The sequence below is a fragment of the Dromiciops gliroides genome, chromosome 2 (genome assembly GCF_019393635.1).
Source record: "Dromiciops gliroides isolate mDroGli1 chromosome 2, mDroGli1.pri, whole genome shotgun sequence".
Taxonomy (NCBI): Eukaryota; Metazoa; Chordata; class Mammalia; order Microbiotheria; family Microbiotheriidae; genus Dromiciops; species Dromiciops gliroides.
In genome coordinates, this window is record NC_057862.1 from 531,988,621 (window position 1) to 532,015,539 (window position 26,919).

The 26,919-nt window shown below is 37.2% G+C and overlaps 1 protein-coding gene across 1 annotated transcript in view; it reads left to right on the plus strand.

Annotated features, from left to right (window-relative positions):
• Positions 1-26,919, plus strand: part of LOC122744008 (disintegrin and metalloproteinase domain-containing protein 18-like) — a 102,764-nt gene that overhangs the window by 13,279 nt on the left and 62,566 nt on the right. Inside the window, 8 exon segments of the mRNA XM_043989295.1 lie at positions 6,933-6,988; positions 8,165-8,243; positions 13,457-13,533; positions 19,260-19,317; positions 19,320-19,439; positions 21,922-21,990; positions 23,262-23,333; positions 23,552-23,718. Of these exon segments, the coding sequence (XP_043845230.1) occupies positions 6,933-6,988; positions 8,165-8,243; positions 13,457-13,533; positions 19,260-19,317; positions 19,320-19,439; positions 21,922-21,990; positions 23,262-23,333; positions 23,552-23,718 (698 nt within the window).

Consider the following 26,919-nt stretch of genomic DNA (forward strand, 5'->3'; position numbering starts at 1 on the left):
GACACAGTGGATAAAGCATTGGCCCTGGATTCAGGAGGACTTGAGTTCAAATCCAACCTCAGACACTTGACACTTACTAGCTCTGTGACCCTGGCAAGTCATTTAAACCCTCATTGTCTCCTCCACCCGCCCCCCAAAAAAAAAGGGGGAAAAAAGAAAATACTTCCTTACAATTAGTGTTGGCATATAAATGAAATGAGATGTCTCTGAAAGTACTGAGTTTCACTTCCCCCTTCACTACACTTAAACACAAATCACTATGGCTTTCATTGAATGGTCAATAATAGCTTCCAGCCCAAGCCTCTATGGCTCATTGTTTAGGTTTTGATGGCTTAAAATGAGTGTAATTAGTAATTGTTTTCTGTTCTGGCTAGAAACTTTGAGGATCCTCTTATCCCAGATTGATATTTTTTGATGGTTAATTAGGCCACCTTTTATCTCAATTCTGTTCAGCATTTTGTCATTGAATGGGCTTTGCCTTAGACTAACCAAGGTTTGGAAAAGGACCTTGATTTAGGAAAGCCAGGTCATTCACTGCATCTGGAGTCATTTCCATTCATCTTGATTTTGTCTTGCCACTGATTTTGAATGATATGTGGAAGAGATAGTGAGACTTTGTGTAACTCTGCCTCATTTAAATCTAATTCATGTGCAAGTCAAGGACATCACCCATGTGATGTTATTGGACTTGGAAAACAGATGGGAACAAAATGAAATAAATCGATGGCAGATCCTCATTTTCCAATTCTTTACTACCACAAAAAGAGCTGCCATAAATTTCTTTGTACGTATAGATCCTTTCTCTTTTCTTTGATCTTTTTGGGGTAGAGACCTAAGTAGTGGTATTGCTAGGTCAAAGGGTATACACAATTTTTTGCCCTTTGGATAATTCCACATTATTCTGCAGAGGGATTGAATCAATTCATACCATCATCAGTGTGCATTAGTGTTCCATTTTTTTTCCTTCACATTCCTCCAACATTTGTACTTTCTTTTTCTGTCATATTATCCAATCAGATAGGTGTGAGGTGGTACCTTGAGTTATTTATTTATTTATTTTAAGTTTTTTTTTTTTTTAGTGAGGCAATTGGGGTTAAGTGACTTGCCCAGGGTCACACAGCTAGTAAGTGTTAAGTTTCTGAGGCTGGATTTGAACTTCAGGTACTCCTGACTCCAGGGCCGGTGTTCTATCCCACTGCGCCATCTAGCTGCCCCTAAAATTTTTTTTTTTTTTTTTAGTGAGAGTTATTTTAATTTGCAATTCTTTAATCAATAGTTTTTTTAAAGAATGTTTTCATATGACTATAAATACCTTTGATTTTTTTTTCTTCTGAAATATGCCTGTTATATCCTTTGACCATTTGTCATTTGGGGAATGACTCAATTCTTATAAATTTGACTGAGGTTCTCTATATATTTGAAAATGAGGCCTTTATCAGAGAAACTTGTAAATTTCCCCCCAATTTTTTGCTTCCTTCTAATCTTGGCTGCACAAGTTTGTTTTTTGCAAAACCTTTTTTATTTAATATAATAAAAATTCTCCACTTTAAATACAGTAAAACTTTCTGTCTCTTCCTTTGGTCATAAATTTTTCCCTTATTCATAAATATCTCAGGTAAAATATATTCCGCGATTCCCTAATTTGCTAATATCACCCTTTATGTCTAAATGATATACTATTTTGACTTTGTCATTGTACATGGTAGCGTTTCAGAACTATAATCAAACAATAGTGGAGTGTGCATCCTTGCTTTACATCCATATTTATTGGAAAAGATTGTACTGTAGACCTCATTGCATGTCATGCTTGCCTTCCTCTATATTTATACTTTATAGGGATTTTTAGCATAAAAGAATGTATACTTTGTCAAAGACTTTTGCATTTATAAAATGATCACGTGGTTTTTGGATGTTTGGATTTTAACATGATTTATGATGTTGTTGTTTTCCTAATGTTGAACCGTCTTTGTATCCCTGGTATAAATTCCACTGATCATAATGAATTATTTCTTTGATAATTGCTGTAGTTTGTTTGATAGGATTTTATTTAAAATTTTTGAGTCAGTGTTCATTATTATTGGCCCTATGGTTTTCTCTTTGAGTTTTTGTCTTTCCCCACATTAGGTATTAGCATTATATTTGTCTCAAAAATATTCTGTTGGGTTCTTTCTTAATTTTTGAGATTACTTTGCAAAATACATATAGTAACTGTTCTTTTAAAAAAGTTTGATAGAATTCTGTGAATCCATCAGTACCATCAGAGTGTTTTTTCTTTTCATAATTGCTTGAAAGCTAGGTCTATTTCCTTTTCAGAGATTAGGTTTTAGAACTCTCTTATCTGGGCTTCTAGTAGTTTTGTGTATTTTGTATTTTTAAAGGTATTACTTCAAATATTTATTGTATTCTCAGTTTTGTTAGCATATACTGCATAATATGTTCTGATTATTCTTTTTATTTCTCCTGTGTTTAACTGTGGTTTCACTTTGCTCACTTCCTATTTTATTGATTCCCCCCCCCTTTTTTTTCAATTTGATTTGCTAATGGCTATTGATTTTATTAATCTTTTCCCCCAGGAATCAGCTTTTTAGTTTATTTATCAGTTCTCTAGGGGTTTTTATTTTTTTTTCTTTTTGTTTCTTTCCAGTTTGTTTCCCTTCTAATTTGTGATATTTCAGAATATTTTTGGTTTGTTTATTTGTTCATTTTTCTATTTTAAGTGTATATTCAGTTTCTTATCATGTGTTTTTTCGCATTAATATATGATTGTAAGAATATGATTTCCCTCTTGAAGATCCAGAAATTTTCATATATTGTTTCACCATTATGATTTTCTTTACATAGTTATTAATGTTTCTATGTTTTGGTTCTTGACCTACTCATTATTTATGATTTTCATTGTTAAATCTCCATTTGGACTTATATGTTTTGTTTGTGAACCCTAAACCGTAAACTCCTTTCATTATCATGTTACTCTCTGTCATCCAGAAGCTCAAATGATGTGTTCTTTATGAATTTGGCTCTAAAGTATTTAGAATGTTTTAAGTTTGTTTACCAGCATTGGGTATGTTTGTCTATGGTTTCTTTCAATGTAATATGGTTTCCTTGTTTATACCTTTTTATTTTTTGTAGTGAATCCAAAAAAGCAGGTGTTTTGTCATCTTTCTATCAAAGTCAAAACAAACATTCATAAAATAAAAGGGGCTAAACAAAGAATATTCCTCACCGTGTTTGGGGGAACTTGCACCTCGTTAGGGGGGCTAGCTCACCCAAAGCATTGGTGGCTCATCATGAATCTTGTAAAATAAAAAGAGAATTTGTTAGGAGAGAATAATATGATCTGGGAACAGATCCCCTTGGTGAAATGTCCCATTGGAGGAAGAGAACCTGATCTTTTGTAATATAAAGGGGAAGGAAGGGCAAGATAACTGTGAGGGGATCAGTAGGATATGCAGCATCGATCTATATCCTGCATATCTTGCAGACCTTGAATTGCTCATCAGCCATACTGGGGTCACATCCTGCCACACCTCATACCTGAGGTGGGGAGAGAGCTATTTTTTCCTTGGCCTTGAAGGTTGGGATCTTTAGATTTCTTGGGGTCCCACTATATTCCCACAAGTGGAACCCCTTCCCACCTCCAAAAGTAAGGCCTTCTTCCTTTTTGGTCTCTTTTTAATTTTTATCTCTTGTTCTCTCTTGTTTCCATGGTGAACCTTGCCATTGTATATTCAAATTTTTTGATTTCCTCTCCTTATTTTTGCTGTCCAGGGTATAGATTCTTCTCTCGTAATTCTCATTTCACTTTTTTAAACCATTCAGGAACAGCATGTTGTGGTTCCATGTTTTTCTCAAATTCCAGAGTCATTTGTCTCATCAAGTGTTGGATCATTTTCCTTCATTTTCCAGTATTTATTTTTAGATGCATGAACTAGTTTACTGGATCTGAAGGCCATATATTCTTCTCTTGTTACTGCTTTTCCTGTTGATTTACTTATGTTTCAAGGTCTTTGTGATTTCTTCTTCATGAAATCTTTGCATTTTCAGCCTTTTTCCCCCCTTATTTTCCTTATCAGTCACTTCCTGATTGCTTCCCTTTGATGGTGGTTTCCTTGGGGGCTGGTTTTCAGAGAGTCAGCCTCCTTCCCCACTGGACAGATCAGGTTCAGGAGCATAGGTGTCTGCCCCAGATTACTTTTGGGGGATCAGAACTAGCCCTAGCTAGAAGTGTGATTTTTTTTCCTCAGGTGTGATGAGATTGGTGAACCATTCCCCACATGTAAAATGTCCTTTTCTGGTGACCTGTGTCACTTGTGTTCCTTAATTCTCTGGCTGGTACTAGCAGTTCAGAGCCTATTTTCCCTGGCACCTGCATTTCAGGGCTTTGTAGCAACAGTCCTTTGGTTATAGTTCCTGATAGGATTTTGCTCCTGAAGGGCTTTGGCCAAGGCTGGTTGTAAAGGCCTCAAGCAAACTTCTGCAGTTTGGAGCTATAGTCTTGTGACAATGAAAAGAGCGAGGGGAGCATCTGGGCTATAAATGTGGATTTTGATGTAAACCTGTGTTACATCCTTGTACAACATTGCTCTTGGTAGCATGGGGAGGTAGGGAAGGGGGAGGCTGAATGAACTCAGAGTCAGTAAGCATCTGGTTTTTTGTTTTTGTTTTTGTTTTTTACTTTCTTTGGATTCTGCACATATTGACAATGGAAAACAATTGAAGTTGCTTTCTCTTGTATAATTTTTTCTTTTGGAGATATGAGAAGTCATGGGGATCAGAGAAAATGTCTAGTTTGTTATCTTCTTACTTATGTGACCTTAAATCTTTGGGTATGTGAGATTTTCTTCTAGTATAACAGTAGCAGATACTTAAAGGGGTGATTAATTTTATCAAAAAGGAATAAGGCTTCCATCAGTGAGATTCAATATTCAATATGTTCATTGATAGATCAAGCAATAGGGTTCAACAACCCTCTTTTTAAACAGAATCCCATAAAAGAGAAAAAGAAAAAAAAACTCATTAAAACTCATGGTCAATAAATTTTACTAGGGGCATCAGGCATAAGTAAGAATGAATGTGGGGGGCAGCTAGGTGGCATAGTAGATAAAGCACCCACCCTGAATTTAGGAGGACCTGAATTCAAAGCCGGCTTCAGACACTTGACACTAGCTGTGTGACAATGGGCAAGTCACTTAACCCTCACTGCCCTGCAAAAAAAACCAACCCCCCCCCAAAAAAAAGAATGAATGTTCCACTGTTAAGGGCCCCATAGATACAATGCAAGAGGCCATTTTGCCACTCTTTGGGCTTTGCCTGAGACTCCTACTACATTCAAAGATCCTACAGCTCTACACCCAGGGTCTGGTTGCTACTAATACTGATTTAGAAGCTCCTGTGTTCTAGCAGACAGTCGTAATAAGGCCTCTCCCACTTTTTGACTTGGACACCTTGTGGCCTCTCTTATGCAGCTCCTAGTAGCAAGTGACGGCTATCTTCCTGACAAACTTCAGCATTAGGGGAGGCTAAAAGTAAAGCCATCAACATATTGTACTAGTGTGGAGCCTTTAAAGGTAATGGAGGCCAGATCCTGCTGTAAAATTTGGGAAAATAATGTGGGACTGTCTACAAATCCCTGTGGGAGTCTAGTCCAGATCCACTGTGTATTTTTCCAGGTGAAAGCAAATAAAATATTGAAAAGTCCTCATGTATTGGTTCAGCTCGTGTCTACAATGCCTTGTGTACCAAAATGGCCTTTTCTGTGAACAGAGAGGCATACCTGGTGGTAGAAGAGCAGAGGTCTACCACTGTGAAGCATATAGCCTCACAAAAATCTGCTTGGTCTTTCGTTAGCCTCCTGAAGTATGTTTATAAATTTTCAGCCAGTTTTTGGGTTTCTAGAGGAAGATTCCATTCCCTTCAGAGGTGTTTCCCTAGCGTCTTTTAATTCTTGGAATTGCCTGTCGTTATTATAATCCCACTCCAGATCCTTTAGAGGCCACTCCATAACAGCCTGACCCTTTGCAACAACGGCATTTCCTGCTGAGCTATATAGAGGATAAGGTCAGGGTTTTCTAAAGGTGTATCAAAAAGATCATCACAGGGTTATTTTTTCCATATCAACTAAAGAAGCACAGTCATGCAATGGTTTCCCCTGAGAGTGGTAAGTTAGGGAGTAGTGTTGCTGGGTTAAGGACTGTGGAGCAATTATAATATCTGTAATCTCAGTTGGGGATAGCCTGGGCCAGATGGTAAACCTGTTTATCATTTTGTGCAAGATCTTTAGAGCAATTAACAATCATGTTTATTCCTAGACACTCTATAGTCCCTTCATGGTCACCAAAACTGTGAGATTTTCTCTAGTATAACAGTAGCAGATACTTAAAGTGGTGATTAATTTATCAAAAAGGAATAAGGCTTCAATCAGCGAGATTCAATATTAAATATGTTCATTGATAGATCAAGCAATAGGGTTCAGTAACCCTGTTTTTTAAACAGAATCACATAAAAGGTGAAAAAGAAAAAAAAACCTCATTAGAACTCATGGTTCAATAAATTTACAGGGGCATCAGGCATAAGTAAGAATGAATGTTCCACTGTTAAGGGCCCCATAGATACCATGCGAGGGGTCAGGTATATTATAAAGGGGGGATTCTTATTAAGTTTTGGGTTGGACTAGATGGCTTCTGAAGTCCTTGCCAACTCTGAAAGTCTATGGTTTAATAAAATGATTATGATAAACAACTAGCATTGATAGAAGCTCTCATTTTTTAATTATCAGAAATTTGTATTCTATAAAGTATATATAATGAAATTTATAAAAAATATTTATGGTTGTAAATGAAAATTTTTAGTAAATTCATTAGGAAAAAGAATGAATTATACTTTATAAATTTCTGATTTACTATTATCCATCTTCCTGTATATTCTTGTTATAGGTGGCATATATTATTACAGTAGAAGGAAAACCATATACTTTACAACTCCAAAAACAGTAAGTAGTGATTTTTGTTTCACATTTTGGGAATTCTGATTGCTCTCAGTTTCTTGAATTTTAATTATTAATTGAGAATGAAATATCAGTGTATAGCTTTTGGTCTTTTTTCCATCCAAATTCAGTTGTATTCAAAGAATTAATATTAGAATTGGCTAGCAGTTACCTTTCAGATATATCTTAAGCCTAAAATTTAAGTTTTTGAGATTGAATTAGTGATGGAACAAAGTTCTATAAATCAGCATTTGATGAATATGATCTAGGGCCTATGTGATCATTTTAAGATATGCTCAATATTAAGTAAAGCTTGAAATAATAGAGGCAATGGTATAATGGAAATAATACCTACCTCAGAATCATATTGATTTGGGTTCAATATAGTTTTACTGACTCTGTGATAGAAGGAATGTTACCTTCTTAGTACCCTAGGCTTTAAAATCTATAAAATAGAAGTTACAGAATGATTGCTGATCTGCTTTCACAGAGGTAGTTTCCTCACTGTGGAGTGCCTCAGTACTGACGAATTAAAGCATAGGGCATGTGATACTGAGAGCTAGAATAAATATTTTACTTTTACTATAGTCTAGCATGATAAACATGGATAGCATAATCTGAAAGCTCTGACCTGAGAGTCTAAAAGCCTCCACTGTACTCCTGCCTAGCTCTATGAATCTGGATTGATCCTTCAACTGTACTACATAGCTATAAACATCATGTGCTTATTTTGCCTCCTTAAGCACCTAACTCAAGAGGCAGAAGCGTGTTAGAGGGCTAGCCTCTGAGTCAAGACCTAGATTCAAATCTTGTTTCTGACATATATTAGCTATGACTTTGGGCAAGTAATTTAACCTCTTTATGTCCTAGACAATTCTTGGAGACTTCAAGTTATAGACAGGGCTTGTAGGGAACTTCTACATCCAGAATTCCCTATAGTATGGAATAATAGGTGTAGACCAAAACCAAAAAAAAAAAAATACTTAACTAAAACATTAGGGATGTACTTAGGATGGCAATAGAGAAAAGCAAGACCAGTTTATTTTGTGTGACTTTGAGCTTTTGAGGGGAAGGGGTGGAGGTAGGAAGGGAAACATGGGATTCAGGGTTCATTTTTATTGTTCTAAACAGTGTTATTCATGCTGTTTATTTTATAACAAATTTCCCTTTTATGTTCTCTAGAATATTTTTGTCCCAGGACTTCATGGTTTATACATATAACAAACAGGGTGTCTTTCATTCTTCTTCTTCAAAAGTTATGGTAAGAATTAGTTTTTAGTCTCATAGATTTATCATACTGTTTTTAAAAATTGAAAGTAAATGTATTAATCTATGATCTTTTATATTTAAAGCTCAGGTCCATACTTTATTTAATCCCTGATAACCTTCTAATGTCTCCTAAAGTTCTACTAGAACTTATTTTGCATAAAGATACTGTTGGGTTCTTGAAAGCTGTGCCAACAAAGCACATACTCTAAAGGTTCTGACAACGTGGAAATATATCAGGAATGAGTTTGAAGACCATTGTAGTTAGGTTTAAAGAAACTTATCACCAGAAGGTTGACCACTAGATGATGAATTTTTGGGGTCACAGCAATTTAGGAAGATGCATTGCTTAAGAATAGAAGTGTTGTGATCTGCTTTGCTAAACAGGATACAGTGAATTTTTTTTGCTTCAAATTTTCATTTTATTTAGAATTATCCCCAAGTTACATGTAAAAAAAAACCAAATTTTTTCACATTGATTTTTTAAAACTTTATGTTCTAAATTTTCTTCCTCCCTCCCTCCTCAAACTTCCCTGTGAAATCAAACAGATTCAGTATAAGTCACACATGTGCAGTCATGCAAAACATCTTCACATTATTCAGGTTGTGGAAGAAAATAGACAAAATAACCTTACAAAGAAGAACTAACAAATAAAATTATACTTCAATCTGTATTTAGATACCATCAATTCTTCCTCTGTTGATGGTTTTGCATTTTTTCATATGTCCTTCTGATATCATCCTGCTTATCATTTCTTTCACAGTTTACTATTGCTAACTGTTTTTATCCTCCATCTTGTTCCCTCCCCTTGATATTTACTCTATTTTCTATCTTCCTTCACCCTATCCCTCATCAAACGTGTTTTGCTTTGGGGGCAGCTAGGTGGTGCAGTGGATAAAGCACCAGCCCTGGTTTCAGGAGGACCTGAGTTCAAATCTGGCCTCAGACCCTGGGCAAGTCCACTTAATCCCAAAATTGCCTCCCCCCCCAAAAAAGTGTTTTGCTTTTAACTGCCCTTCCCCCAATCTGCCCTCCCTTCCTTCACCTCTCCCCCACCATTATCTCCTTCCCCTTTCACTTTCCCTCAGGGCAAAATATATTACTATACCCACTTGAATGTGTATATTATTCCCTCTTTGAGCCAATTCTGATGAGAGTAAGGTTCACCCCACTCCCCCACTCCTTACCCACCTTCCTCTCCCCTCCATAAACCTTTTCTTGTTTCTTTTATGTGAGCTACTCTTGCCAAAGCTTCTAATTTGGGGTGACCACTCATTGGAAGCTTTAGCAAGAGTTTAATCTTTTAAGTATTTATTAAAGAGCATAAGAAGCTAGTGATCAGAGAGAAAGAGGCCAAGATGCCTTCATCTATCTACCTAAGAGAGCCACACTCTTCCCTCCAGCCAAGCTGAGGTCCCGGAACCGAAAGACCTCACTCGCTCCTTCCTCCTCCCAGAAGCCTCCTCTCCAACAGGAAACAGGCCGTCCACACACACACAGCTCCAGGCAACTCAGCTGTAGCTCTGATTGACACGTCCCACAGGTGGTTCTATACATGTAACTTCTGGATGCCAGTTAACTTTTGGATGCTAAAGTCATGTGGTTTCTAAAACACATGTTTTCTCCTCACGGTATAGCTTCCCTGCAATCTCTTTCCCAGCAAGCGGTGCCATTCCAATTCTCACATTGTGTTATCCTGACTGTAGCTCCACAGTATTTGAATTCCTGTTTTTCTAGCTGCTTGCAATATTTCTCCTTGACCTGGGGATCTCTGGAATTTGGCTATAATATTCCTGGAAGTTTTCCTTTTGGGATCTCTTTCTGGAGGTGATTGGTGGATTCTTTCAATTTCTATTTTAACCTTCTGCTTCTAGAATATCTCTGGGCAATTTTCCCTGACAATTTCTTGAAAGATGATGTCTAAACTCTTTTTTTGGTCATGGTTTTCAGGTAGTCCAATGATTTTCAAATCATATCTCTTGGATCTATTTTCCAGGTCAGCTGTTTTTCCAAGGAGATATTTCATATTGCCCCTCTATTTTTTTTCTTCATTTGGATTTGCTTTATTGTGTCTTGATTTCTCATAAAGTCACTAGCTTCCATTTGCTCAGTCCTAATTCTTAGGGCAATTATTTTCTTCAGAGAGTTTTGTATCTTCTTTTCCATTTGGCTTTTTAAGCTGTTGACTTTTTTTCTCATGAATCTCCTGCATCACTCTCATTTATCTTTCCATTATTTCTTCACCTCTCTAAATCTTCCTTCTATCTCTCCTACTTTCTCTTCAAAGTCCCCTTTTGAGCACTTCCATGGCCTGAGACCAATTCATATTTTTCTTGAAGCTTGATGTTGGTTCTTTGACTTTGTATTATCTTCTCTAAGGATGTATTCTGGTCTACTTTTCCCCCCCAAAAGCTTTCTATATTCCCCTGCTTTCTTTGCCTACTCATCTCAACCCGGAAGCAGATGTCCGAAATCTGATTCTTTATGGTTGGAAGCTTGGCATCCCTTGCCCCTCCCACACTGGGGCCACCACCACTCAAGTCAGCCCACTGGTTCAGAACCTGGGCACTTCACCCCAACTCCAACAGAGACTGCAGCCACTTCACCACGGCCAACTGCTGAATCCTCTCACTTGTCTGTGAGCTGAGCCTCAGAAAAAGCTGCTGGTGCCAAAGACTCTTGAGGCCTGGAGGTGCTTCCTGTCCCAGGCTGGGTCCACACTGCACGCCAAGCTTCTCTCAGCCAAACAGCAGGTGATCCCAGTCACCTAATTAAGCTGTCCTTTGGCTGGAAAATAGTCTCACTCTGTTCTATGTGGGTTTACGCTGCTATGGGAATTTACTTATGGCATTATTTTTGAGTGTGTGGACGGGTTGTCGGGAGCTGGGAGAGTCACAGCCTGTTCCTCCTCTATCTTGGCTCTGCCCCCACTATATGAATTTTTGAAGATGAATCTCCTGAATTGACCACTGAGTGGAGGGAGAATACTTTGTAAGAATATTTTGGCTAACTTAGGGCCTAAATCTAACTGGGTGAGTATCTGACTGCTATTAATTTAATATGGGCTGTTTACAAAATTTCTCCACACGTGCTCTGCTCCCAAATGATAAGCAAACAAAAAGCCTCTTAATTAAATATCAAGGCAGAATTTATTTATAAAAATTCAATGTAGAACTATAAGCGTAAAGAAAAGCAAATTATATAACCTGTCTGCTTTTAATATAATAAGGGCCTTTTCTGCCTCTTGCCTTAGGGTATGCTGTTTGGACAGGTCTCTTCAACTTTCACCCTTTTTCTCCTTCACTCCAACTTTCACTTTATTCCAGGGCCCTCCCCTCCAAAGCCCCTTAGCGTCCTCACCTCTGTTGCCAACCCCCTGGGCACCTCTATCTCTAGCATCCTTTCTCACCGACCTCTCCACGCCTCCAGCCTTCTGGCGTTCTTTTTCCTTGATCTTAGCCATTTCTCTGCCTCCCCCTCAGCGTCTCTAGCATGTCTCCTCTCGCTTTATCTATCCTCCGGAGTCCCTTCTGTTCTCTCAATCTTCTGGCCTCCCTGTGTCCTACTAGTCCTCCAGCAGGACCCCTGCGTCTTCTCTATCCTCACTTGTACCAACCTCCTGTTTGCTTAATCTTCCGGCCTCTCTCCCACTCAGTGTCTTCTCCCCCTGTATATATGTTCCTTCTTCTCCCTCAAATCTCAGCTCTCTGCGCCCCCCACACACCAAGCTAATCCACCGGCTGCACTAGCATTGCACCCCTTGCTGCGTGCCTGGGACTTCTGCACGGGCTATGCTAGGGCCTGGCAGGACAAGCCTCAGGGCATAGGGAGCTGGGGTTTTTATTTTCCCCCAGCCTCTGACCTGGCATCCTGAAAAGCTCACGGGTTTTAGCTGAAGTGGAGCCCCTCAGACAGAAAAAAGCCCCGAGAGCCGAAGGCTCTTTTTAATCTCAGCCCAAAGGCAGGGTCCCCAAATCAAAATAAATTCCCACAACTTTAAAAACTTTAAAATACCTAAAAGCTCCCAGTTTCTTAGCAACATCTGATGTTGGTATACACAAAGTAAAGAAGTAAAGAGAATTAGCAAAGTGTATTGTTTCTGTACTATCCATACTTGGTCAATGCTCCATAAGAACTGTGATAGAATTAGTGTGGATACTTCCTCCTCTGATGCAGATCTCAATCTATCCAGACCTTTTTTTTTCAATTACATGTAAAAAGTTTTAAACATTTGTTTTTTAAAGTTTTGAGTTCCAAATTCTCTCCTCCCTCCCTTTCTTCCCCCCTCTTTGAGGGGGCAAGCAGTTTAATATGGATTATACATGTGAAATCATATAAAACATGTTTCCATATTAGCCATATTGCAAATGAAAACATAGACCAAAAAACCATCAAGAAAAATAAAGTAAAATATTATGCCTTGATTTTCATTTAGTCTCCTTCAGTTCTTTCTTTGGAGATGGATAGCATTTTTCATCATTAAGTCCAGAATTGTCTTGGATTGCTCAGAATAGCTATGTTATTCACAGTTGATCATTGTATAATAGTTCTGTTACTGTATGCAATGTTCTCCTGGTTTTGCTCTCTTCACTTTGTATCTGTTCACATAAGTCTTCCCAGGTTTTTCTGAAGGCATCCTGCTTTTCATTTCTTCTAGCACAATAGTATTCCATCACAATCAGATATCACAACTTGTTCAGTCATTCTGCAATTGATGGACATCCCCTCAATTTCCAGTTTTTTTGCCACCACAAAAAGACCTGCTATAAATAGTTTTGTAAATGTAGGCCCCTTTTCCTTTTTTTGATCTCTTTGTGTATCCGTGCCCTTCTAAATGACGTTCATGAGTTACTGTGGCCAAAATTCTTCATCATCTGGTAGCCAATCTTATGGTAATGAGCCTTTCCATACTTGGGCTAGTTTTTGGAAGACAGATGTTTCTTGGTAAATATGCTATGCTTTTTTTCTTTAAAGTTTGATTACAACTTCTGAGGGCAGGGACTCTGCTAGACTTTGAGAATCTGAGGTCACCTCCATGACAGTATAGGATTCTAGTGGCAGACATGATCTGATCACGGCCCAATTGGATGATTGCAAACTATTTGAAAATAGTTGAAATGTTTGAAAGAACTGAAAAAAGAATGACATACTTTACAAATTGTGTTTAGATAGAAACAAACTACTTATTTGTGTGTACTGTTTTCCAGATGCAGTGTAATTACCATGGATATGTTGCAGGTTTTCCAAATTCACTCGTGACACTCAACACCTGTTCTGGACTCAGGTCATGACATATTCCTTAGGTGTTTGTGCTTGAAAACCTTAGAACAGTTTTGTAATAATTATTAGTGACTAGTAACTACATGGAACCTAGAAGAAAATAGAAGGGAGAAACAAACGAATGAAGCTGTATCCCTGTATGCTTCCTTATTTCTCTTTTATGCCTTCTCCTATTCTTTTTTTTCTTTACATATTTCTATTTCTATTCATACTTTCCATCATACTGGCTGGGGGTGTGGATAATAAATAGCATTTGTGATCTTTTCCATTCTTTTGGAATTATCATGTCTTTGAATTATCTTGAAAATAACTCCCTGAGTACTTTTAAAACTTTGACACTGCAAAAATTTCTTCCGTGAGGTATTTGGTAAGGTTAGCTGTTCTATTCAGTTTCATTTTTTGAATACCATTTCTCCTTCTTATCATTTACTTTTTTTCTGTTAGGATATAAATGTGATGGTCCAACTGTCACCAATGATCAGAATAAATCACTATAGAAATTCTGGCAGTTCTGTTCTTTTTTACATCCATTTTCTCTTCTCTTTTCAGTTTCATCTATAAATATTCTTGGAATGGGCTTATTTAGGTCTCATATACTTTCTGCTGAATTTGTATCTTATTAATTGGTTTGTGGATTGATATACTTGGAATCTGCTGTATTCCTTCTTTGTAATGTTTTGTAAATGAGCTTATGCTCTAAACTATTTTTCCCCTCTGCCTTTATAAGTCTACTCACTTGACAAAGAATATGTTGGCTAAGGAGGTTCTGTGGTTTTTAGGCCTTCATATTGTGATAACCATTTTTTATTGGTTTAAACTTAGAAAAGTTTAATTTTGTTATTTGGAGCTAAAAAGGAAAAAGTCTGAGGCATAATACTTCTGGGCATATTGATATAATAGCAAGGTTGACTATTGCCAATAAATGATGGTCAGTAATACCTCAGAGATTAATGACAGTTTGGCAGGTTTACAGAGCTCAATTTTAGAACACGAAAAAGAGGAATTATATTCATAGGCTAGATACATATTCATAACATTAATGATTATTCATAGGATTATAGGAATAAGGAAGTATTACATTACAGAACAGGGAAGTAAGTAGATTTGCAATATTGGCTACTGGGTGTATTGTGATACAACAGGGAGTTTCAGAGTGAATAGCTACTATATTTTATATTTCATTGTTTAGAACTCCTGTCTATCATTCTGTGAACTTTTTGGGAAGTACCTTTTATTGGTCTCTCAAATATGTTTGCTATGGGTCTATGTAGCTCACTGAAAAGAACTAAAAAGAGGAATTTATTTATTTTCCTTTTTTTTGTTTTGTTTTGTTTTGTTTTTTTTTACAGGCAGTGAGGGTTAAGTGACTTGTCCAGAGCTCCACACAGCTAAGTAAGTGTCAAGTGTCTGAGGCCGGATTTGAACTCAGGTCCTTCTGAATCCCAGGGCCGGTGCTTTATTCAATGTGCACCTAGCTGCCCCCAAAAAGAGGAACATAAAGGCAGTAAGATAGAAGTCAGTCCCCCACCCCCCTCAGATACCGCAGAAAAGGGATCTTAACCTTAAGTAGAGTCCTCTACGTTATCACTTAAACCCTATGATTATTTTATTTCTACAAAGATATATTTCTCTCTCTAACTTATCTACTATCAATCTTATCATTATGTCAATTTACTAAATCTATAGGTAACTAAGGCTTAAGGGGAATATTTATGCTAGTTTAGCTGTGCAAGTAGCCCTTCCTACAGAAGGGAAACTTATCCTACAATAATTCAAAATAATCAATATTAACTGATTTAGAGGTCCATTCTTTTCAGATTTGGGGTTTTTTTTTTTTTTTATTTTTTTTAGTGAGGCAATGGGGGTTTAAGTGACTTGCCAAGGGTCACACAGCTAGTAAGTGTTAAGTGTCTGAGGCCGGATTTGAACACAGGTACTCCTGACTCCGAGGGCCCAGTGCTCTATCACTGTGCCCACCTAGCTGGCCCCCCCATCTTTTTCAGTTTTGAAGATAAGAAATGGTCAAGACCTCCATGAAGGCAGGGGCTGTTTTCATCTTTCTTGTATGTCCAGTGTTTAGTACCTTGCCCAGCATATAACTTATTGATTTGACTTGATCTTTGTCCATTTTCCCATTTTCAGAATTGATATAAGACAGGTCCAGTTGGAGCTGTTGTGATTGTCACACCATATCTTCTCATCATTATCTTTTTTTGTAATTTGGTACTACTTTTGACTTGCAAAAACAGTTGATGCATTAGCCTTTGAACTTTATTTCAGTTATAGACATCACAGAATCTTAGAGTTGGATGGGATTTCAGAAATGAACAAGAATCTCTTCTATAACTTTTGCTTCCAAGATTTCTAGGGGAGGAGGAACCCACTGGCCTCCTGAAGCATTTTATTCTACTTTTGGCTAACTTTTTTTTTTTAGAAAGCGTTTAAAATATTTTTTATTTTACATCAAACCTAAGTGTATGTCTATGAAACTTCTACCCATTGTTTCTAGTTATGTGCTCTGGGGCTAAGCAGAAGTAATAGAATTCCTCTTCTATGTGATAGCTTTTCACATATTTGAAGAGCACTCATGCCCCCTGTAAATCTTCTCTTCTGTCGGCTAGACATCCCCAGTTTCTTCAGCTAATCCTCATGGCTGGCTCTTCATCATCCCATCTGATCTCTGGGTGAACTTTAGCTTATTAATGTTCTTTTAAAATTTAACAGAAACTAGAAATTACTTCAGATATGGTCTGACCAGGGCAGAGTAGAGCAATACAGTTACTTCCCTAGTTCTGGACACTGGGATTCTCATTATTCATCCTAAGGTTGCATTAGTTTTCTTAGCTGTCATATTACATTATTTAATCATACTGAGTTCATAGTCAACTAAAACCACCAGGTCCATTTCATATGAACTTGCTTCTAGAGACATCTCCTGTATCTCCTAATTATGAAGTTAATTTTTCAAACTTAAGTGAAAGAATTTATAGTCATTCTTATTAAATTTAATTATAGGGGCAGTTAGGTGGTACAGTGAATAGAGCACCAGCCCTGGAGTCATGAGGACCCGAGTTGAAATCCGGCCTCAGATACTTGATGCTTACTAGCTGTGTGACCCTGGGCAAGTCACTTAAACCCAATTGCCTCACCAAAAAAAAATTAATTATAACAGTTTGACTCCATGTTGCTTCCCTTTTCAACTATGCATTGTCACTGGGCAATTAGTTTTCATGCCAAAGGAATTTAAATTAATTCAGAATACAATATCTAAGCTGACCAGTTGCCCAAAGCCCACAAATACCTTGCAGCCTGAATAGGTCAGTGGCATTCCCTAACACCACCATGAACTCTTACTCATATTTAGCATTTTCCTTTGGCTCCAATGTTCATCTAGTCTAGAAGATGAAATGAAATTTTAGATTAAATATTAAAATATTAAATTTATTGTTTATATCTGTCTTAGAGCTCCAATCTCTTGGGGGTTTTCCATTCTTTTAGGTCATTACCCAAGGAACTCATAGATTCACATAACTAGCATATGTTGTGATCACATTGTTTTTAATTACATGGAATAAAATGCAAAATGAATATATAAACTCTCTTTACTGGGCTAACAAGTTCTCAGATCTCTCTGTATGTAGGAGAAAGCTCCCAGGAGCAAATATTAGAAGCTCATGAAAAGTATGGGAAGAGGGTGTTCAGTCTCCCTCCCTTCTACCTCATGGATTAAAGGGAAAACAGGGAAAATTCCATTTCCTTAGCTTTCTAGCACCCAATTGAACAAAAGTCATGATAGCTGCTGGACCTCAGTTGAGTCTGTCAGATGCTGATCTCTGCATTGATTTGACTGCTCCCATATCTTGGTTATACTTTTCATGCCACCAATGCTTCTTTCAGCCTCTTTAATATTGCCATCTCAGATAAAGAAAGGGAAAGGAGAGAAGGGAGGGAGAGGAAGGAAGAAGAGAGAAAACCAGAAGAGAAGCACCTCTAGATTCTTTAACTGTCATGAAAAGAGTGGATCATTGTGATTTCAGATAGGGAGAGGCTATCCAGGGTCCCAGAATTACTTTGCCATTCTCTTTCTTTGTGAATCATTTCCTTGATCTCAGAGGATAATAATAATTTAAAGAGATAAAAGGGTAAACCAAATTATGGGCTACACATTTTACTAGATACAACTCCCCCAATTTTTTTTTTTTTTGATTCCTGACTCATTCAGTGTGGTAATTTCTTCTAGTTTTGTATTATCTGCCAATTGGATAAGCATGCATCTTTGCTTTTAAGGTATTTGATGACAGTGTTAACAACAACAAATCTTGTCCCAAATCCCTTGATAACTCTACCACAGGCCCCTTCTAAGTCAATATTTCCACATTAGATTTTGGGGCAGTTATTCAACCTAGTTATGAAGCTACCTAATTGTACTGTTTTTAACCTTCATGACTCTATCTTTTACATTAAGAATAGTATGAGAAACTTTATCAAATGTTTTGTTGAAATCTAGTTAAAATATATTTACAACATTCCTTGATCTATCAGTTTAGTAACACTGCCAAAAAAGGAAATAAGAATTAGTCTGGCATGACTCTTGGTGTTCACTAACAATTGTTTGTTGCCATGACAATACTTAAAGCTTTTTTAACTTAGTAGAGGAAAAACGTTTATCAGGTACCTACTGTGTATCAGGCAGAGTGCTAAACACTTTACCATTTTATCTCATTGATCCTTCTAACAGCCCTAGGAGGGTAGTAGATACAATTATCATTCTCATTTTAGTTGAGGAAATTGAGGCAGTAGAGGTTAAGTGACTTGCCAAGGATCGCAAACTAGTAGTGCCTGAGGTCACATATGAACTCAGGGTCTTCTGACTCTGGGCCAATGCTCTATGCCACTGTGGCCACCTAGATGCCAAAGTTTGTGATCTATTGGCATAACTTTTGAGAAACTCAATGATAACCTTCATACTCCTTCATGCTATAATAGGACATTGGAAAAAGATTCATGGAGGCATATGTAGATTATCTTTAAATTAATGTTTGTAGATAGTCTAAAGTTAAATGATTTTAGCACCCTCTTCTGTCTTTCTGCTATTCTTCTACCATTCACTGTGGAAACAAAAAAGAAGGGCCCTTTACAGAAGTGAGGGCATCTCTTTTATGGGTCAAGTCACCCAAAGAATTCATAGGTACCTAGACTTCCATCAACCACACTCGGACAGTCATCATAGTATTGAGGAATCCTTCTGCTTTAGCTTAGATAACCATCTATCACTGGGAACTCAATGTGTTGGACATATTTCAAAGTTTAGTAGAACATACCAGAGCTTGTTCTCTGGCTGTTGTGACCTTTGAGAACCCACATTCATCTCTGTACCTTGTTGGAAGGCATCTATGTAGTGCTTTTGTTGAGGTGCACTTGTATTAATGAGAAAATTTCTACATTGGGAAGGAAAGGATCTCTTCCCAATAAACCATAACATTTACCTACCATTACTTTAACAGAAGTAGAAGCAGGAAAGGTTCCTCTTGGGGAATGTGTCCACAGCTAGAATAGGTGTAGTATCCTGGGAATGAGACTAGCAATAGGGGAAATTATTAGAACATGTGATATTAAAAGCTAAAAAGGTGTGACTTTAAAACATTTAAATTTGGCTATAATTTCTCAGTAGGCATCTAAATTTATAGTGTTGGTAAGATAATTTTCTGTTTTTGTTATTTGAATGTTCAGGGGATTACTCCAGTTTGAAAATATCAGCTATGGAATTGAACCCTTGGAGTCTACTGCAGGGGTTTGATACATCTTATTTACCAAGTAAAGAATGAAAATATCAACGTTCCTCTCTTGGAAGAAAATGATACAGATATCTGGTATAGACATTTACCTTATAACTCTCATATAGATTCAGAAGTAAGTATTAACACTTTAATCTTGTCTATGAAAATTATTTTACTGTTATGCTCAAAATGCTAATTTAGAATTTTAAGTTTTAAAAATCATCAGAGAAAACTGCTGATTAGTGATCTTAAAATCTTTGCTGTGCCTTTTAATCAAAGTACTTTTGGTACTCTAAGAGTTCGGGAGCATTAATTTATATTACTTTCCATTACCTATTGGTTGAGGCTAATTTGACTGTTCTTAAGGCCCGCAGAAATCCTATATTTTAGAATATGTATATAACAAGGTTTTAGAGACATCATTTCTGGGTAATTGAGGTCATTTTATTAATAATGCCAGCATGTTTATTAATAAAAGAATGGTCATTTGGATATGTCTCTCTTAGACCAAAATCTATCATGGAGGCAGGTTCAAGGCTTTATATTCCTGTGGGAGAGGAGTGTTCCTGATGTGACAATCAACTCTGATTGTTTAATAATTAATGAGAGAACGAATACTACAGTGAGGTGTTAAAGTGACATCATGTCACTTGGATAAGACACGTCCCTAAAACTAGTCATGGGTGTTCTAGACAAAGATCTATATGCCCCACCCAAGTGTAGCAGTACTCAGAATGAGAGAATGTTAATTCCTATCTTACATCAGTGCTGTCTTTGAGAAATTGGATTAGCGAAATAGGACAGGGAAAAAAAGTTTGGGTTTCTCCAATTTTAATAATTGCTATTAATATAAGAGATATTTAAAATTTTATTTTTAATAGGTAATTGAATCAAAACATTTTTTATGTCTGATGATTCAGATTTATGTAAGCAACTTAGTATCCTTATAGGAGATGATAAATCTGCTTTCCTCTGTCTTAATCAGAGCACATCTTGAATAGTGGTGCTTGCTTCAGGGCACCATGTTTTATCATGAAATTGGACATGTATGGGTCTTTCCAGAGGAGAGTTAGTAATATGGTAAGGGGACTGGAGTCCATGGAAGATGAAGTTCATTGAAGGAACCAGGAATATTTGGACTAGGTGAATCAAGAGTCCCTTTGAACTATGATTCTGATTTCAATGTAAAAGCCTTTTTTTGGGGGACTGAATTACATAAATTGTGGTAGGCCTCCACCAGGTTGCAGATGACCATGGATCAGTGCCTTGAAGAGCCACAGGCCACAGTATGGCTGTGCAGTCTGATATGGGAGCCGCAGCTCCTGAGTGACTTATAACTGGTAACTGCCACATCCCGTTTGTATCTACCCCATGAGGAGTAGTAGCTGGAGTGTCCTACTCAGGGTGCTGGCCTGGGTAGATCAATATGGAAACAAGCTGTTGCCCATAGCAGCAGGTTTTCCCTCTCACGACATTGGTGGATCCAAAGGAGAGGCAGAGCCAATACAGTTTGGCACCAGTGCCACCGCAGGAGTTGCCAGAGGGGATGTGATGTCCAACATCCAACTGCCTAAGGGACCTCGACTCCTGATTTTTTCCTTGGGATTAACATCCTGAAGCCTTTCCCATATATGGTATAGCGCAAGGCAGCGAGGTTTAAAATCAGAGTTCCTTCCCCTAGGCGGTTGCCCTGCCAAGGGCTAATGAGCCCCACCTGCCCGAAAGCGACTGGTTTTAAGGCGCCAGTGACTCACCTTCGCCCCTTCTTTTGTAGTAGAAATAGTTCCACCACGAGGAGAAGGCCAGGAGTTGCTTTCGGTTGTCAGAAGCTATTGAGACGCACGCCATTGGAGCATTTGTATAGAGAGTGGGAGCTTATCCCCACTTCTACCCTGGCATGACAAACCTTGGAACCATTACATAAATAGTTCGTAGGTATAAAACAGGTCCATATGTTCTCATTAGTCAAGCAAAGAAAGATCATTTCTAATATTGATATCTGCTTTACAAAGGATTATATATGGTTTTTTAGAGCTTGGTAGCATTAGGCCCTTGTAATGCTTTTTTCTTCCAATAGGGCTAGATAGCTTTCCTTACAATCATGGCAAAAGGATATGAAGGTAATCCTATCAGTTTATCTGAAATGGTCCTGCTGCTGATCCTAATGGGGATGTCTAAATATTCGTTGTTTTTTAAATGACTTGATATGTTATCTGCTACAAGTGGAATAAGATGATCTAATATGGTATCTTAAATCTTCTCATATTCCTGAAATGCCTGTAAATTTGCCTGTGGGGGGTGGGGGAAAGCTATGTGAAAAGTTACTAATGTTATCATGAGAAAAAACCTCTCCATCTTTTATGTTTCTAGTAAAATCTGATGTGAACTGGATTTTCTCTGTGGTTTCAGCAGCCACAATGCGAATTCTTAGTAGCCAGGGACAGATTTTGAAGTAGTAGCTTCTGATTTATACCTGGATATAAGATAGGACCTCTGTCATATATTTAGTGGGATCCCATCTTTTTGTCTTCGGGGTTATACTCCTAGTAACAGCTTCAGTAGAAGGTAGAAGACATTTTAAAGTTTCCTTAGTATTTATACTTTATGTATTTCAGGAAACAGCAGTTGTTTCACACTTAATGCCTCGATATCTGGAAATGCATATTATTGTGGATAAAGCTTTGGTAGGTAAACTTATATTTGCTTTTAACCCAATTTCAAAGGTATATTAAAATTTCCTTTTTTTTGTGTGTGTAGTATAGCTATATCTTGATTTTGCAGCAGATATATTTCCTGAAAGTTGTGTATATACCAAATTTTTGTTAGCTAATTATATGCTAAACCAGAGATCCCTAACCTTTTGTGAAGAGGTACTAGTTTTGATTTTCTAGACCTCTGAGATAGTAAAAAAAGGTTGACCCAAGGATAGAAAATGGCCCTGAATACATAGGGGAAGGGATAATTCAATAAAAACTCTAGGATTCTGCACGTGTCTAGCAATTGTTAAAACAAAATTGGTTATCCAGTTTGTGCTTAGGCACAGGAAGTGGAAATTTTGGGTAGCTCTTAGGAAAAGAATGGTTAGTCTTAAGGCATTGTTTGTATTATTAACTTTCCAGACCGAATTTCTCATTATCTCCCTTTAATTCATAGGAAAAAATGTGGGTCACTCTTCTATATAGCCTCATTCCTTTCTCTGTGTGTGTGTTGTGTGTGTGTGTTTTTTTAACATTGCTCTTTCTTGGTTCTCTTCGTCTTTTAATTTGTTGTTGTTTAGTCATTTTCAGTCATGTCCACTCTTTGTGACCCCATTTGGGGTTTTCTTGCAAAGATATTGGAGTGGTTTGCCATTTCTTTTCTCTTTCTCATTTCACAGATAAGGAACTGAAGCAAACAGGCTTAAGTGATTTGCCCAGGGTCACACAGTGTTCGAGGCCAGATTTGACTCAGGAAGATGAGGTCTTCTAGACTTTAGGCCCAGAACTATCAATTGTGTCACCTAGTTGCCCCCTTCCACATACTCCTTTGCTAATCATATCCATATCATGCTCCATAATTTGTGATGTATGGTCCAAGCTTTTCCAAGGGCCCTTTTTCTCTTTCTACAATTTTATTGGATAGAGAATTGGGCTGGAGGTCAGAAAGACATGAGTTTAAAATCTGGCCTTAGATATTTATTAGCTTTATGACCCTAGGCAATTCCCTTAAACTTGTCTGCCTCAGTTTCCCAATGTAAAATGGAGATAATAATAGCACCTACTGCCCAGGGCTTTAGTGAGAATCGAATAAATTAATATTTGTAAAAAGTGCTTAGCACAGTGCCTGGCACATAACATGTCCTATGCAGTTGCTTCTTTTCTTTCCTTACCTATCCTACCAATTAGGTGTTATGTTTTGTATTTCAAAGGAAATATGATATCATAATTTTCACTACTACCTGAAATCTGTTTTCCAGTATGATCATATGGGTTCTGATATGGCAGTTGTAACACAGAAAATTATCCAGATTATTGGCCTTGTTAATACTGTAAGTTTTTGCTTTTTGAATTTAACATAATTTATAAAAAATAATTGTTTGAATTAATTTGGACACTATTAAAATCATAGACTGCTAAAATGTGGAAATATTACTGCACCGTTTCATTCATCCCTATCTCCCACAATACTTAAGTGGAGCGTCTTTAATATGTTTGTGGAATTTTGATGTGTCATTCAAGGTTATTTAAAAATTTATCTTGTTTTTAGATGTTTACCCAGCTTAAAATGACAGTTGTATTGTCTTCCTTGGAATTCTGGTCGGATAAAAACAAAATTTCTACAATTGGGGATGCTAATGATTTACTACAGAGGTTTTTGGCATGGAAGCAAAAGTTTCTTGTTCTAAGGCCCCATGACATGGCATATTTACTTGTGTAAGTACAGTATTTGTGTTAATAAATTTTAAATAAAACTTTTGTAAATAATTCATTTTAAGAAGAATTTGTTGAGTTCCTATTGAGCTAGGGCTACTGAGATTGCAAAAGTACTATAAAACAAAGTAATTGTCCTTAAGTATTTTACAGTGTCATTGAGTGGGGAAAACACACGCAAAATAGTCAAATAAAATGAGATAATGACTAAGTGACAAGATGTACTATAGGAATTTAGCTTTGTAAGGCTTTGCTGTATATATTGTCACATAATATGTACATATACCTGGGTTTATTATGTTACTATTTCACTAAATTTTGCATCCTGTTATCTTTATGTCTTCATGTCTGTGTAGATAGACCTGGAGACAGAAAGTCTTGAGTCAAATCCAGCCTCAGACATTTTTATTAGCTGTGTGACCCTGGCAAGTAACTTATTAACTTTTTTTTTTTGGCCTTAGTTTCCTCAGCTGTAAAATGGAGATAGTAATAGCACCTACTTCTGAAGGATGTGAGGATAAAATGAGGATAATATTTGGAAAGCAATTTACAAACCTTAAATATAATGCTATTATTATTGTTAATTATATATTTTTAGTTTCTAATAAAACTTGTATAGCTCATATGTGGCTACATGTCTTTATTCCAACTTTCATGTACTCTGTCAATTGGGTCCACATAGGACAGCTACGTCTCCCTCCCAGGGTTATGTGGAGAAGCCTGAGGGGTTGGAATGGTTTTGTAATGCTGTCAGCTTGAGATTCCATTCCTCTGTTTTCCCTTCAATATTTATTGCAAGTTTTTTTTTTGAGGGAACTGAGGGTGTAAAAAAGTACTGAAGCCTGGAAAAAATCAGGGATGATACACTACTGAAAAAGAGATTAGGGGCAGCTAGGTGGCATGGTGGATAAAGCACCAGCCATAGATTCAGGAGGACCTGAGTTCAAATCCGGCCTCAGACACTTGACACTTATTACCTGTGTGACCCTGGACAAGTCATTTAACCCTCATTGCCCTGAAAAAAAAAAGAGATTAAAAAAGTGATAGTAACTGTTGACCCATATAACTACTTTCTTATATAAAATATTTATGAGAATTCTCAATTCTATGAATTATTTTTAATCATCTCATGGATCTCCTTGATGAAAATATGAGATTAGGCAGGCATTCTTAAATGGTATTCTATAGTAGGTTCATCTTTTTTGTCACACATAGTTAGTTTCTAGTGTCAGTAAACTTTTAATAAATGCTTATGGATTGATTTTGTCAAAAAGTGCAAAGTACATTCAATTTTACTGTATTAAAACAGTTTTTGTTTGGCCAAGCAAAATGTGGTCTTTTATAAAATTCTTTTTTTATCTAGAATTTTCTCCAAGTTACATGTAAAAAAACCCAACAAATTCTTTCACATTGATTTTTTAAACTTTGTGTTCAAATTTTCTTCCTCTCTCCCTCCTCAAACTTACCTAAAAAAATCAAGCACTTCAATAGAAGGCATACATGTGCAGTTATGCAAAACAGCTTCACATATTCAGGTTGTGGAAGAAAATAGATAAAATAACTTTAGAAAGAGGAACTAACAAAATTGTACTTCCATGTGTTTCAGATACCATCAGTTCTTTTTCTGTTGATGGTTTTCATTTTCATACATCCTTCTGATAGCATCCTGCTCATCATTTCTTTCACAGTTACTGTTGCTAACTGTATTACCCTCCGTCCTATTCTCTCCCCTTGATATTTACTCTATTTTCTATCTTCCTCACCCTATCCCTCTTGCAAAGTGTTTTTCTTTTTAAATGCCCCCTCCCCCAATCTGCCTTCCCTTCCTTCACCTCTGCTCCCACCTTATCTCCTTCTCCTCCTACTTTCCCTCAGGGCAAAATATATTACTATACCCACTTGAATGTGTATGCTATTCCCTCTTTGAACCAATTCTCATCACAATTTTCATCACAAATACCTGAAAGTCCTCTTTTTCATTGAAGTCCCATTTCCCCCCTGAAAGATTATAATCAGTTTTGCTGGGTAGGGTGATTTTTGGTTGTAATCCCAGTTCCTTTGCCTTATGGAATATCATATTCCATGCCCTCTGACCCTTTAATGTGAAGCTTCTAGATCTTGTGATATCCTGACTGTAGCTCCACAGTATTTGAATTCCTTTTTTCTAGCTGCTTGCAATAGTTTCTCCTTGACCTGGGGATCTCTGGAATTTGGCTATATATTCCTGGAAGTTTTCCTTTTGTGATCTCTTTCTGAAGTTGATTGGTGGATTCTTTCAATTTTCTATTTTACCTTCTGAATATCAGGGCAATTTTCCCTGACAGTTTCTTGAAAGGTGATATCTAAGCTCTTATTTTGGCCATGGTTTTCAGGTAGTCCAGTGATTTTTCAAATTGTCTCTCTTGGATTCTATTTTCCAGGGTCAGCTGTTTTTCCAAGGAGATATTTCATATTGCCCTTTATTTTTTTTATTCATTTGTATTGCTTTATTGTGTCTTGATTCTCATAAAGTCATTAGCTTATATTGCTCTATTCCTAATTCTTAAGCAATGATTTTCTTCAGAGAACTTCTGTGCCTCCTTTTCCATTTGGCCAATTTGACTTTTCAAGTTGTTGACTTTTTTTTCATGACTCTCCTGCATCACTCTCATTTCTCTTTCCATTTTTTCCTCCACTCTCTTTATCTTCAAAGTCCTTTTTGAATGCTTCTGTGGCCTGAGACCAATTCATATTTTTCTTGGAAGCTTGGATGTAGGAGCTTTGACTTTGTTATTATCTTCTTCTGAGGGTGTATTTTGATCTACATTGCCACCAAAGAAGTTTTTAATGATCTCCTGCTTTCTCTGCCTTCTCGTCTTGGCTTTTAACTCCTTCTTAATGTGTAGCACTGCTTCCAGGATGCACTGACCCAAGCTACAGGGGGTCCCAGGGGATATGATTAGGCTTGTTCTCAACCCACCTGGCCTGTAAGTAATCACTGCCTGCTTTCTTCTTTAAACCCAGAAGCAGAAGTCTGACTGAAATCATTCTCTATGGTCAGAAGCTTGGCATGCCTATGCTCCTTCCCCACTGGGCACTGCCACTTGAGTCTGCTTACTGGTTCAGAATATAGGTGCTTCTCCTAACTCCAGCAGAAACTGCAGCTATTTCCCCCCCGGCCAACCGCTGGAACCCCTCACTGGTCTTGTGAACTGAGTTTCAGAA